At 39.7% G+C, this 14,919-nt stretch overlaps 1 protein-coding gene across 5 annotated transcripts; it reads right to left on the bottom strand.

Annotated features, from left to right (window-relative positions):
* Positions 7,663–14,919, bottom strand: LOC107622884 (protein STICHEL). Of its 5 annotated transcripts, none has more exons than XM_016324948.2 (8): positions 14,736–14,919; positions 13,531–13,636; positions 11,021–13,330; positions 10,665–10,884; positions 9,613–10,176; positions 8,353–9,019; positions 8,087–8,165; positions 7,663–7,985 (listed from the first exon to the last, which is right to left on the bottom strand). In XM_016324948.2, the coding sequence occupies exons 3-8, from the start codon at positions 13,169–13,171 to the stop codon at positions 7,890–7,892; spliced, it is 3,777 nt and encodes a 1,258-aa protein (XP_016180434.1). In that variant the 5' UTR covers positions 13,172–13,330; positions 13,531–13,636; positions 14,736–14,919; the 3' UTR covers positions 7,663–7,889. The 5 variants fall into 5 exon arrangements, with proteins under 5 accessions (XP_016180434.1, XP_020969236.1, XP_020969238.1 ...); XM_021113577.1 differs by having other exon boundaries at positions 13,531–13,667; positions 14,736–14,913; XM_021113579.1 differs by lacking the exon at positions 13,531–13,636 and having other exon boundaries at positions 11,021–13,315; positions 14,736–14,913.

Below are 14,919 nucleotides of genomic sequence, written 5' to 3' on the forward strand. Positions count from 1 at the left end.
GTATGAATAGTTATCCTATTATTATTATTATTATTATTATTATTATTATTATTATTATTATTATTATTATTATTGTTCTTGCGTACGTAACTTGGACGTAACTCGGTGTCTAAGAGTCAACGCCGAGTTGTTTCCTTCAAGGCTGAGCTATAGACTTAAAAGATCCGAGCTTGTGTCCAGAGAGATATCACGTCTTGGGAGAGTATGAACAAAAGGGGAGTGCACCTGCAAAAAGCACTCCGATACTTAAGTTAGTATTGTAAATTTAGTATATCCCTTAAGGATAAAATACCATACCTTTATAGGTGGAGTGAAATAGGTTGGTTACGCTTCTGTTTGTCATCAGTATTGAAGAGTAGTTATTTAGAATTTAATAGGTGATAAGTCGGGCGTTTTTATTTCAAGATGTAATCCGTTGGGCGAAATATAACGCTTTGTGCCGAGTTATGGTGCCTAATGCCGAGTTATGAAATTGGATCTTTTAACAACCATATCATAAGGAAGGTTAATCAGCCTTAGTCGGCAAGAAGGAAGGTTATTCTGAAGAAGAGAAAAACTGATGTGGTGGATCTGTCTGAGGGTTCCGAGGATGATAAGGGTAAAGTTCCTATTGAAGAAATTCAAAGGTTTTTCGAAAATCAAAAGAGATTGCATGACGTTGCCGATCAAAGTAATGGCTCGTCACTGTGGGGGAAGGATTTTTCCTATATAGCTGTTGCCGATGAGGTGTGTCAGACTCCGACAGATGTGACTTTGGCGGACAAGGTTGGGCGGGACGTCGCCATTGATCAATACATACAGGTATTGTATGTTACTGTTTTGAATGTAGTTTATATAGATATGCAAATAGATTTATGGTTTTGTGTTTTCATTCAAGGTGGTTGGTCTTCGGTTAGCGAGCTTGCGGCGCAGTTAGGGGAAGAAACATCGGAAGATGGCCGAGCAAAAACAATATCCAAAACTAAAAGAAGCGCTCGAGTTAAAAAATACTAGGGTTACCGAATTGGAAGCCAGGCTATCTGAGGTTGAGAAAGAGCTAAAGCTGACCAAGAAAAATTATGCGAAGGAGGTGGAGGATGTGAAGAAGAAAGAAGCCGACCTCTCCAGCATGAGCGTTCGGATGGTTGAACTGACAGCAGAGCTGAAAGGGATGAAAAAGAGTAAGGAAGCAGCAATTCTTAACTCCTTTGTTGAAAGGTTCGAGCGAGCTTTACTACGAGCGAAATTTCTAGCCCCTGAAATGAACTTTTTCCAGATAGATCCAGGAAAGATAGTCCGAGATGGGGCCATGGTGGAGGATGACGGTGTTGTTGAAGAAGAGGATGAAAATGTTGAGTAATATTTGGTGTTTGATTGGATTTGTGTATTTGCTTTTACTGAACTATTTTTATTTGTTTTGAATTTGGTTTGCTCTTGATAGAGCTATTTTGGATTTTATATTATTTTGATGCCTAAACACAATATGAATGATTAGATGTGTTTAATTGAATTTGCCTTTTATTGATGTTTGTTTGATAAAGGCGTGTGTATAGTTTTTCTGATGGTAGCACGTTTTAATTGTGCTTGTGTTTCCTTGACTTTAGTCAATAGTTGTTTGATTGTTATATCCCTTAGAACGTATAATTGAGAGGATAGCGTTTGTATAGGTCAAATCAAAATATTTGACGCTAATAGTTGAGATCGGTTATATCTGATAAAAATATAATTGAAAAGTTAGGATTGTTTAACAAAGATCGGTAATTTGTTATTTAATCGGCAAAATCCAATTAGTATGATGCTGAATATAAGTTGGCAGGATAACAGTTTGAAGTCGAAAAGAAGTAAAAAATGCTTAAAGCAAGATAGAGTAAAAAATATAAGATTCTATATATCTATTGATGGACCTTTGATTACAAAGGTGCAGGTAGGCAAGTCTCGTTAAAACCTCTCCAAGCAAAAGCCTTTTTGGAAAAAATCTTGGTAGTAGGAAAAAGAGTACTCGCCTGGCCTTGACTTTTAACTGTAATATAACTTAAGAGATGATACATTTCAAGTATTAGGCAGAGTGTTATCCTGTAAGGACTATAATCAGTAGGCTTTGTTGCTGAGTACTTCAATAACTCGGAAAGGACCCTCGCAGTTAGCTGTTAGTTTGCCGTGGTTTGGGGTCTTCTAGCCTGTTCAGTTCTTCTGAGCACCAAGTCGTTTTCCCGAAAGGATCTTGGATGAAGTTTCTGGTTGTATCGCCGAGCTATATGTTGTTGCATAGCTCACTATGCGATTGCTGCTGAAGATCGAATTTCTTCAACGGTGTCTAAGTCATATTGACGGGCTGTATCTGCTGTACTATGGTCAGCCAATTGAGTTTTGAGTGATGTTTGGGAGATCTCGACAGGTATCATTGTGTCCGACCCATATACCGGTCGGAAGGGCATTTCCTTTGTTGTTGAGTGGATGGTGGTGTTGTACCCCCCATATGACCTCTGCTACTAATTCGGCCTAGAGACCCTTGGCATCGTCAAGCTTTTTTCTCAAGGCATGTAAAATAACTTTGTTTGCAGCCTCGGCTAATCCATTTGTCTGCGGGTGTTCTACCGATGAGTAATGTTGTTTGATCTTTAATTCCTGCCCTGCCGCCAAAGGGAAAAGGCCGAGGATGTCAAGCCCCCACTGATGGAAGGGTCAACTTACCTCTAAATTGTGGAGGATTTTGACTGGTAGGTGTGTAATTGGACTGTGTTTCTGGCAATTGTCATAGTTTTTTACTTTTATTTTACAATCTTGTTGCAATGTCGGCCAAAAGAAACCAGCTCAGATTATCTTGGAGGATAAGCTTCGGACTCCGAGGTGTGTGCCACATATTCCTTCGTGTGCCTCGGCAAGCGCAAGCTCGGCCTCCAACCTGAAAAGGCATTTAAGTAGAGGACAAGAGAATCTCCGTCTATATAGGCAGTTGTTCTATATTGTAAAAAATGAAGCTTGTCGGCGAAATTGCCGAGTATTTTCAATGTTGTCTGGTAATATTCCAGTCCTGAGATAGTTTATATAGGGTGCTTGCCAATCTGCATCCTGTATGACACTTAAAATTTCGGGTAGATCTATACTTGGTTTAAGTAGTGTGAATTAGTGAAGGGAAGCAATAGTTGTTTGTCTACTGGCGAGCTTAGATAGGATATCAGCTTGGCTATTATGTTTACGAGATATATGTTGGATTTTGAATTTAGAAAATTTTGAAATTAAGCTCTGAACAATAGTAAGGTACTTGGATAATAAAGGATCTTTTACCTGATACAGGTTATTTACCTATTGTATGACGAGCAAGGAGTCACAATATACCTTGAGTTCGGTAATATTTAGATCGGTGGCGAGTTTGAGACCGGCGATTAGTGCTTCGTACTCATTTTGATTGTTGCTCGCTTTGAAGGAAAGGTGTAAAGATTGTTCTATGACGTACCCATTACCATCCTCAAGTAATACTCCAGCACCACATCCTTGAGGGTTAGATGCCCCATCTACATACAAGGCCCATTGAGTTGAATCATTTATTGAAACTGGGACTGTGAACTCAGCAATGAAGTCTGCCATGTATTGAGACTTTATGGGACCTCATCTCTGGTATCTGATGTCAAATTCGAAGAGTTCAACCGACTATTTTACTAATCGGCCAGCTAATTCTGGTTTTTGGAGGACTTGTCTTAAAGGTTGATCTGTGCGGACATAAATGACATGGCTTTGAAAGTATGGCCAAAGACGTCGGGCTGACAACACCAAAGCTAAGGCTAACTTCTCTATCTTAGGATAGCCAAGTTCGGCATGTTGCAAATTCTTGCTAATAAAATAGATCGGCTATTGTTGTTTCTGTCTCTCTGCAATAAGAACAGAGCTTATGGCCCAATCGGTAACAGATAAATATAAGTAAAGTAGTTTCCCTTGAAAGGGTGTTTGCAAAATAGGTGGTTTTGAAAGAGTGCTTTTTATAGTTGTGAAAATAGTTTCACATTCATCAGTCTAATGAAAAGTTTTTTTCTTTTTCAATGTTTGGAAAAAACAGAAAGATTTAGAAGCTAAACAAGGTAGGAATCTAGAGAGTGGAGCAAGTCTCCCTGTTAATTGTTAGACTTCTTTAATTGTTTGCGGGCTCGCCATGTCCAAGACAGCTCGGCATTTTTTTGGATTGGCTTCGATGCCGCGGTTGGTGAGCATAAAACCGAAGAATTATCCTCCTTGTACACCAAAGGCACACTTCTCAGGATTGAGTCACATATTGTATTTGCGTATTTGATTGAATATTTCTACAAGGTCGTCAAGATGATGATGGCCGAGCATTGTTTTGGCGACCATGTCATCGACATAAACTTCTAGGTTTCTGCCGATCTGTGCTGCGAATACCTTATCCATAAGGTGTTGATATGTTGCCCTGCATTCTTAAGTCTAAAATAGCAGTAATTTTCATATTCAATAATAAATGCAGTCTTACTTTGATCAGATGGATGCATTAGAATCTGGTTATAGCCAGAATATGCATCCATGAAACTCAGTGTCTTATAACCTGAAGCATTGTCTACTAAGCAATCAATAGATGGTAGGGGATAGGAATCTTTTGGGCATGCTTTGTTGAGATTAGTGAAATCAACACACATGCGTCATTTACCGTTATGTTTTTTTTACCATGATGACGTTTGCCAACCATGTTGTGAATCTGATCTCTTTTATGAAGCCAGCATTGACGAGCTTGTTAGTTTCCTCCAAAGAGGCTTGCTTTCTTTCAAGACCTAGGTTTCACTTCTTCTGTACTATAGGTCGGACAGAGGGAACCAACGCCAGCTTATGGGAGATGACTGATGGGTTAATACCAGGCATGTCTGCAGGTGTCCAGGCAAATAAGTCGGCATTTTGATATAGGAATCTTTGAAATGAGGCTTTTTCTTCCGAGCTTAGTAAAGATCCTACATAGGTGAATTTATCCGAGCTATCTGCAAAATAAATTTTTTGTAAGTCCTTCGTTGGGGTTGGTCGTTCGAGAACGTCTGCCCTTGGATCAAGGTCGGCCAAGATTGGGAGTTCGTCCTAGCTGCTGATGTGGTGTATATGTGTATTTATACTTCGGTTGGGTCTCTTGAGACTATTGTTGTAACATTGTCAGGTGTCACGGGTATCACTGTGAATTGTTGCGATAGTATCATCCTGCGCAGGAAACTTAACACAAAGATGAATTGTAGAAACGATTGCACAAAACTTATTCAAGAAAGGTCGGCCAAGTATTAAATTGTAAAGGCTAAAACAATTCACAACTAAATATTGAACATCTGAAGTTTTTTATAAAGGAGGCTCACTGATGAATCCATATTTTACGATAATTTTTTGTTAGAATTGAGAGGATTTCATCATATAAACCTACAATTATTCCATTAAATAGCATGCTTTTGAGCTTTCCTCCTAAATTGTGCTTGATTATGAAAACATGCTCTTTTGTGCCTAATTTAATCTATTTTATTCCATTTGCCTTCTATTCGATACCTTGATGCTGTTTGTGAGTGGTTTCAGATGTATAAGGTAGGAATGGCTTGGTGAGAATGGAAGAGGAGCATGCAACGGGGAGGAAGCATGAAGAAACAAAGGAGAAGAGCAAAGCTCGGTAAGAGCGTTTCCTTGCCGAACTTGTTGCGCCTCCACCTACAAAACCTCCAGAAATACAGTTAATAACTCCTCTTGGTTGTTCAGGGTGACTTGTGCTCGCCCTTTCTTTATCTCGGCTGTGCTGTCCTGCCGAGTTATAGCCGCCAGTGGGAGGGGGACGTCGTTGAATATGGCCACCGATGTATTTATCGAGATGGCCTTGCCGAGCTAGTCGCTCTAAGAGGTCTTTCGCGATGAAACACTCACCAGTGGTATGTCCGGGCTTCTGGTGAAAAGTGCAATACTTTGATTTGTCTGCACCCTTTGAATCTGGATAGTTGTCAGCCTTCCGTGGAGGCTTGATCAATTTGGAATTTAAGATCTCCTTGATGATGTCATGGCGGGGGGTTAGTTTAAAACTTTTCTTACTATCCCGTGGTCTATCTTCTTCTTTGTACTGGGGCTTTTCTGATTTCCAAGCCTGTCGGAGTTCTTCAATGTCAATCTGGCCTTTCGCCTTTTCACAGAATTCGGCCATGGTTTTGGCGACAACAATAGCCTCCTGGAATTTCCCTAGTCGGAGTCCACTTTTGATGGCGTGCAATTGCACCTCGGGGTGAAAATCTGGTATACTCATAGCCACCTTTGTGAAACACGTCATGTAATCTTTGAGGCTTCATTCTGACCTTGTTTGATTGTGTTCAGGTAATTTGAATCATGCAGATAGATGGCCGAGCCAGCAAAATGCTCTTCGAAAAGCTTCACAAGTTCCTTAAAACGAGAAATAGAATCTGCAAACAAAGAGCAAAACCAATCAAGTGCAGGACCATCTAAATAAGATGGAAAATAACAGCATAAAACTTTATCTGATGCACCGTTTACTATCATTATGGATTTGAACTTCTTGATATATTTCTTCGGATCTCCTAACCCATCGTAGGGGACTAATGTAGTCGGTAAGATGAACCTTCTGGGGAGCTCGAAATTCATCACCTCGGCCGTGAATGGTCCAGTAGAATTGTCGGGCTCAGCGTTTTTATTTTCTGGCCAAGCTTCTTCATCATGTTGAGGTCAAGCTTCTTCATTTTGTTGAGGTCGACCTTCTTCATTCCGAGCAGTTTCGGATACGTGCGTTGGGCCAGATTGGTGTTCTTCTGTTCGTTCTTGACGAGCATCATTGTTTTCAATCCGAGCATTAGTTAGCTCGGCAATTTGATTTTCCATTATTTGATTCTCTTCCGCCATGCGCTGGTTGGCTTGTGGCAACTCAGATACCATCCGGAAAAGCTCGGACGGTGTGGGCGGAGAGAGATCAGCAATGGGCGAATGTAAAAGCAGTGAGGCCAATGAAGAAGAAAAGAACTATGTCTTCGGCCCCACGGTGGGTGCCAATTGTTCTTACGTACGTAACCTGGACGTAACTCAGTGTCTGAGAGTCAACGCCGAGTTGTTTCCTTCAACGCCGAGCTATAGACTTGAAAGATCCGAGCTTGTGTCTAGAAAGATATCACGTCTTGGGAGAGTATGAACAAAGGGGGAATGTACCTGTAAAAAGCACTCCGATACTTAAATTAATATTGTGAATTCAATATATCCCTTAAAGATAAAATCCCATACCTTTATAGGTGAAGTGAAATAGGTCGGTTAAACTTTTGTTTGCCATCTATATTGAAGAGTAGTTATTTAGAATTTAACAGGTGATAATATCAAACCGGGCGTTTTTATTTCTGAATGTAATCCGTTGGACGAAATATAATGCTTTGTGCCAAGTTATGGTGCATAATACTGAGTTATGAAATCGAATCTTCTAACAGCCGTATCAATTATTATTATTGTTATTATATGCATGCTCAGATGCTCCGATCACAATCACGGGTTCTGGGAGGATCAGCTTTATTGGGTCATTTTCTTTTCCCTTTCCTTTTAAGATTATCGAATAACTAAACTTTAGTTGCGTGAAATGGGCTCGTGTTTGATCACTCGAATTTGAAAGTAAACTTCGATGTAAAGGGACATTGAGAAAGCAACTAAGATTTTCAAGAAAGCAAAATGGTTTGCTTGACCCTCTTTATTAATTTAATTCCTTAAATAAAGGATGGAGAAAATGGAACACACAAGTTGAAATTTCCTAACCACAAATGATACATACCCACTCATTTCTCACTCACATCCTTGAAGAATCGCTCGAGAAAGCAGACAAAAAAGAGAAGGGACGAAGAAAAAAAATGAGGAAGTATATGAATGGTATAGATGCAGAGCAGAAGCAACAGCGGAAAAATATGGTTTTTAACTTTTTATGTGGTCACGTCCCTTTTCTTGTGCTTACCACAGTCCCCAAACAGTGGGAAGCGCCCGACTTTACGCGCACCAACTGGAGTACCACCTCGTACCTGTTCACAACAGAAAATTTGAGACCCTTGAAAAGCAACTTTTCATTCAAAGAACAAGCAGAAAAGCTTTTCAAAGAAAAAGAGAACACAACCAAATTTACCTTGACTACCCTTCTAGGCTTTGCCTTATTCCAGCATAAAAATCCACAACCACCAGCTCCCGAGCTCGATTCATATCCCCTATATACATAAACCAGGTTATTTTTGCACTGACATGCCACAGTTTTTGTAAATATTAAACCAATGCTACAAACCCTGGGTGTGAGAAAAAGTTCATAAGTTAAACCGTAGGATCACATTTTGTAACAGCTTTTCTCTCAGTTCTTAATTGTCAAAGTGGCATAAGAGCAATTGAACAGAGACTTACGGATTGTCTTTGCCAGAACTTGCTGCTAAACTGCTGTCATGCAGTAAACTTGGGGACATGGGATACCTTCTACCAGTTTGGTCTTTCTGCAAGACCCTTCCATTTTTTACGTTCAAAATTTTGACATCATTACTCTGCTCATCTTCCCAATGCTGCTGTGAGGAAAATCTTGCTGAATCCGTGGACTCCATTGGATCTATGCAATAGATACCTTCCTGTGGCAGGACCTGATTCTTCTCAGGTCTCAAGCGACTCAATGATCCTGGTGAACCCTTTTCTACAGCTTGTAACCAGGCAGTTTCCAGTCTCTGCTCACGAATGATGGATTCAATTCTCTGCATTGGATTATCTTGCCTTCTCTCCGTCACACCATTTCTTTCACCCAGAACATCAGAGGAATCGGCTGCAGGTTGAAGGTTTCCATCAAGCAAAGGATCTGTTCCATTCCCGCGACCTCCTCTTTGTTCCTTCTCACTTGTCAATGCTGACTCAGCCTGTCTTGGCATATTAACCGGAGTTTCACCTACACCATCTGGCAAGTGGATAATTCTGACATCTACATTGCGTCTAAGAACCATCTCCATGGAGTTTGTAATACTTCTCGAAAACCTCTCAGCCCTGAGTTTAATATCTCCATCCCCAAATGCAACATATGCTACCAAAACACCTGAGAGAACAATTGCATAAGGAGGCTAGGAACAATACATGAAAAAGATAAAGGCTTTTAATACTAAGGTGCAAAAGAGCAAAATCAAATAAGAGGAACAAAGAGTAATCTAGTACTGCAAAGGAATAAGAAAGAACAGTTGAACACATTCAATAAAATTAAAAGAAATATATATTAAATTTGATAAATGATAAATGCTCTACCCTATCAACAAAAAAGCAATTCATTCCCGGCCAACAGTAATTTCAATTCGAGTTGACCTACTTTGAACACATTCTGTATCTCAAGTATTAATCATCTTCCTCTGATAGTACAACTATAAATCAGAAAAAAAAAAAATAGAGGGTGTGCAGAATCATCCGAAATTAAGTTTGCTATGGATTTGATTAGTAGGTATGAAAGCAAACAATGTGTTTTCCTCAGCAACAAATAAGAGAATGCTTTATAAACATCCAATGCCATTATGGACAAACATCTGGAATCTATGCTTTCAAGTAAACAGCTTAAGGTAAGTGTGTTTGTCAGAAATGCTTCTAAATACCTTGAGCATGCAGAAATACAATTTTGGACCAAAGAAAGTATAATCTGCTAACCTTCAACTTCACATATGGATACAAGCTTTCCATGATTGAGTAGCAACTGCCTCAATGTCTTCGAGTGACACCTCCCAATACAACGTGCCCAGATATCATGTAACTTTCCAGAATCCACGCATCTATACATCATATTGCCAACCATAATATCATCAGATGAGACAATTGTGGAGCCATCATCTATGACTGGGCTATTTGATGGCTTTGATTTCAAGCTTAAACCATCAATGTTTGAGGAAATATCCCTTCGATGGCCAGAATTGCCATTTAATGCTTTCTGCTGGGATGTAGGTGATATTGACTTCCGGGGCATATATTTAAGGTCAGACATATGCTTGGAAGCAGTAACTTCTCTTGAAGCACTTGATGGATCATCATCAGTTGTTTTGCAGCTCGGCCTCCTGCTGCTGCCTGACTGAGTGAGATCTGGAGATGACATAGAACCAAGTTGCAAGAGTGTTGCTGTGAACCATGTTGAGCGTTCACTGGAAGTCCTTAACTGTTTCTCAGCCTCTGAGAGAAGCTTTAAAGAATGCTTTAACCTCTCCAACTCCGAGTCATTCACTAAACATGAAACTCAAGTCTTAATAGTTAATGGATACAGTTTTTATTATTATGATGCATGATGACACAAGAAAGAGATAAAAGTACCACAAACTACAATTGCAAAACTCCATTAAAAGCAAATTAAATCTTAAAATACAAACACAGCATAATTGTATATGTTTTACTATTACTACTTTTCTAAGAAAGAAAAAAAAAAAACTGTGACATCATAGCATACTAGTGATATGTTTCACAGGAATAAACACATCCTATAAAAAGCTCATGAATTACCAGTATATGATCAGCACAATGCTTATAGTTCACTCTATAGTATCCTCTCTAGTCTAAATGACTGTAGATGAACTTCTCAATTCACTCTAAAATATTGACTCAGAACACACTTTTAAATAAACAATTCCATATTAATGCCAAAATTGAGATGAATAACATAAGAGACGGAGGGGAAGGAAACATCTCTCATCAAATCAAAACAGAACTGTACTCACAGCTTCGTCCACCAAAGAATGCTTCATCCGGTTTGGAATCAATGACTGTGTATGATCCAGCAATGATGTCCATAATGAGGCCAGCTAGTTGAGACATCAAAACCATTGGATCAACTCCAGAGTCCATCAATTCTCTGGCTCTTTTCACTGTCTCTACAGTGTTCGATGACATTGCTAATTCCAAAAGTTCCAATAGTTTTTCATCTGAAACAACTCCCACCTGTTGCGGAAAATACAAAACAATGTTGTGTTAAATGATATCGATATCTAAGCATGTTGACTAAAATGAGTATTTGTGAAAGTCCACATTGACAAGTTATGGTAAAGTCAAAGAGTAATGGTTACAGCAAACTCACAAGTTCATTGACAAGAGAAGTACTAATTCTCTTTCCCAGCAAACTAAGCTGTTCCAACATTGTTTCTGCATCTCGAAGTGAACCATCTGCATTTGTAGCAATGAGGTCCAAAGCATCTTCTTCAACATCAAGGTTCTCCTGAGCAGATATTTTCCTCAATCTATCCACAATATCCACATCTTTAATTTTATTATAAAGGTACTTCTGACATCGGGATTGTATTGTTCGAGGCACATTGTCAAGATCAGATGTGATGAATATGAATACAACTCGCTGAGGTGGTTCCTCGAGAAACTTGAGAAACCCCAGCCATGCCTTGGATGGTAACAGGTGACACTCATCAATGACAAAAACTGTATATCGTGTGGAAGCGGATGATGAAGCAACTGACAATCTTTTCAGTAAATATCTAGCTTTATCAATTCCCTTTTTATTGGTTCCGTCAACTTCCAGCAGATCGCTGCTCTTGCCAGAAATAAAATCTGTACATTCCCTGCAGTAGCCACAAGGCTTACTCTCATCAAGAGCCACACAATTCAATGCAGCAGCAAATATTCGTGCTGTTGATGTTTTACCAGTCCCACGGGGACCTTGAAAAAGATAAACAGGAGCTATTCGACCCCTTGAAACAGCATTCATAAGTGACTGTACCACGATATTCTGCCCAATCAATTCACTGAAGAATATAGGCCTATACTTCTGGCTGAAACTCCGACTATTTTCTGGAGTGTCTTCCTCCTCCACCCCTTCCCCATTGAGAGCTATAATCTCCAATCCCTCTTGACTCCTACAGCTTGATGACCACCGCCTTCCATCCAATCTACTCAAGCCCTCAAGGTCCAGCTCCCCAAAGTTTGTAGAAAGTTCATCGTCACTCCTGCCAGTTCCTATAGATGACCCTACCCTACCATCACCACCATTAGTGAGCAATGGAATAACACCCTGAGCACTCTTCCAAGACATCCTGCGCTTGTGGGTGGCCGAAGAGGATCTCCGGTGTCTGGGATAAATAGTTTGACTGCCACAAAGTATGCTGCTTCCTTTCCTCCTTAAAGTATCCGACAACGATGGAGAATAACAACTCCCACACATCCCTCTATGTTTGGGAGTCCTCTTTGACCAATAGCAAGGAATTCCACATCCTTGTCGGCCAGGCAAATCCAACCGATCATCTATCTCATCGTCACCATCGTTCATTGAGGTTGTGGTACCATCCCAAGAGCCAACAGTGCTGGGATATTGGCGTCCATACCTATTGTAAGAACTGGTTGACAATGCAGGAGTACTGTAGGAATAAGAGGAGTCTTCCTTTCGGCTTGTTCGCAATAACTTTGAGGAAGATCGAGACCAATTCTTGCGCTTGAGTTTGAGGAGCAAAGGGGATGTGGCAGAACCCGAAGCCTGTCTCACATCTTCAGAATTAGAGTAGTCTTCGGTGTCATCAGAGTGGTCAATAGAGTCATCCCTGGTAAAGGGCATGGGAGGAAGCCCCTCCAACAATGCATTATTGGACTTGAAAACTTTTCTACCTAGATTGAGATTTGTATCTCTATGCTGAAACTTTGCCATGGGATCCAAATGGGAAAGGGTGTTGCTGTTAGGTTTTTTACTCTTTTTCTTAGGAGGCGCTGTTCTTCTGGCAGAGGGTGTGGCCAAGGAGATAAGATTGGTGTCTCCACATCGAAAGATGGAAGAAGACCGAGGGCCACCTCCTCCGGTGCCTAAGTATGTGTCGCTCTTAGAATCACAGGCATTGTGAGCATCACTCAAGGTGTCCTCAAAACTGCCTAGAAGAGAAGAAGATCCATCAATGGCAGCATCTTCTTCCTCTTCTTCGTCTTGGTCTCGGTCATTCTTGTCGCTGGAAGATTTATGGGTCTTCCAATTGTACAAGAAGACCCTCTTGTTGGTGGTAGGTGGCACAGAGTTCACGTGAGAGTCAAGTTGAGAATGGGAAGTGAACTTTGTGGTTGTGGTGGGGCCATGGACGTTGTTGAAGGCAGAATTCCATGCAGATACAGATGCAGATCTTGAGGAGTTGAGTGGTGACTTCCATGAAGAAGTGGTGCCAGGATCCCTCAAGACACGAGCTGCTTTCCGAATTTGGGTAAGCTCCTTCTTCAGGTGCAGCTTGCTTGCCATTTCTGACATCTCTCTTCTCTTCAATTTGCATTCACTTAACTCATCAATATCATTGCAAGTAAATCAAAAGATGATCTTTAAGATGTTGGAGGAAAATGCCCATCTTTTCTTCAAGAAATCTGATCCCCTTCACTTATTTCTTTGCTGCACCAGCTACAATGTTCTAACCTGTTAGAGTGAACAAGATAATCCTATGAACAAAATTTTACATTCACAATTTTCACAAGTGGCATAGACAAGACTCAGTCAACTTATTTCTGAAGCTAAGATGTTAAATATAACTTACAGTATCATTTTCCTTGAAACCTCAATTCTATTTTTTTATTTACCAGAACAAAGAAAACGAGCATAAATGCGTATGCATATACCTTAGCATACAAAACGGAAACTCAGGATAATTGTAATGATCCAAATCAACCTTATTACCCTGGTTGCTCCAACTGAATTGCCAAAATTTTAGCTTATGTGCAGCTCCTGGAACACCCAGGATATTATTAATTTGACCCTGCATTAGGTGCTATTGAATTATTGAAAAACAATATTTAAATTTATCCTAGATCAAATATAACATGACACTAATAACCCAAACAATTAACAATTTTTAGTTCATGCAATAACCAGGATGTGATTTATATATCTATTTTTTATCCAATTATATGCTAAAATTTTAGCTCATGCAAGGTTTTTCTCATTTACCAGAACCGGGAAAGAAAAAGAGCATAAATACCTATGCATATGCCTTAGCATAAAACGTACAGGTTAAATAAAATAAACCCTTTCATTAATCAGATCACTGAATACGACTTAATTGACAAACATCCTCTTCATCTATCATCATCAAAGGAGGAAACATAAACAAAATCACAAATAAGTGTAATTAAACTTGCAAAGGAAAAATGAGATCAGCAGCATCAAATTGAGATCATGTAAAAATCTTTTAAACTCACCATTCCTTATGCCAGTTATCATCATATTGTAAAACCTTGAAAATAATGTAATCATTTGAACGACAAAATTTTTCAGATATGTTGTATGTGTGTTTTTCCTCCCCTGATCCATTAGCAACTTTTAGTCAACACAGGAATTTCAGATCCAAATTATAGTTCTCTCTTTACAGCTGTAAACTGTATCAAAAAGAAAACTATGAATTTTGCAAAAACTTATAGTTCGCTGCTACATATACCATGCTAATTCCAATTTTAGCAACTAATATTAATTACCATTAATCAGTGCATATTAATCAATTTAGAAAATACGCATGTGTATTAACATTCCTGATCCTTGCATAATTTTATTTATGCCCCGCAACAAGCTACAAGATCCAAAAAGAAGTTCACCATTGGACTAGAGAACAAGGATGCAGCAGTATTCAACTCTTTTTCACAAATCTAAAGAATAGAGATCACGAGGAATTAATTTAGTTTGACAACACTACAATGTGAACATAAATTATATAAAAAAAAGTAGGTGCTTATATCTTGATCTATTCTTTGATGAGTATAACACTCCGGGAATGTGATTAGGAAATGAAAAAGGGAGAAATAAAAAGAAAAACTAAGAGAGAGTAGCTCACCATTGAACGCGTCGGAGAAGAGAAGGACGCCGCGGAGAAGAGGCGGACGCGGCGAAGCAGATGAGAACGCGGCGGAGTGGACGTGGCAGAGCAGAAGTGAGCAACAGGAAGCGAACGAAGCAGATCCGTGCGACGTGGTGGACGGCAGAGCGCGGTGCTAGGGTTTCGTTGAGGAGGTTTGGAA

Source organism: Arachis ipaensis, chromosome B10, assembly GCF_000816755.2.
Source record: "Arachis ipaensis cultivar K30076 chromosome B10, Araip1.1, whole genome shotgun sequence".
NCBI lineage: Eukaryota > Viridiplantae > Streptophyta > Magnoliopsida > Fabales > Fabaceae > Arachis > Arachis ipaensis.

What these genes read in the sequence shown, in the direction of transcription:
- LOC107622884 (XM_016324948.2), bottom strand. Translation starts at nt 13,171, where the DNA reads ATGTCAGAAATGGCAAGCAAGCTGCACCTGAAGAAGGAGCTTACCCAA. An exon ending in ATCCATATGTGAAGTTGAAG is followed by an intron (nt 9,020 to 9,612) that starts GTTAGCAGATTA and finishes TTGTTCTCTCAG; the next exon opens with GTGTTTTGGTAGCATATGTT. An exon ending in AGTTCTGGCAAAGACAATCC is followed by an intron (nt 8,166 to 8,352) that starts GTAAGTCTCTGT and finishes TTATGTATATAG; the next exon opens with GGGATATGAATCGAGCTCGG.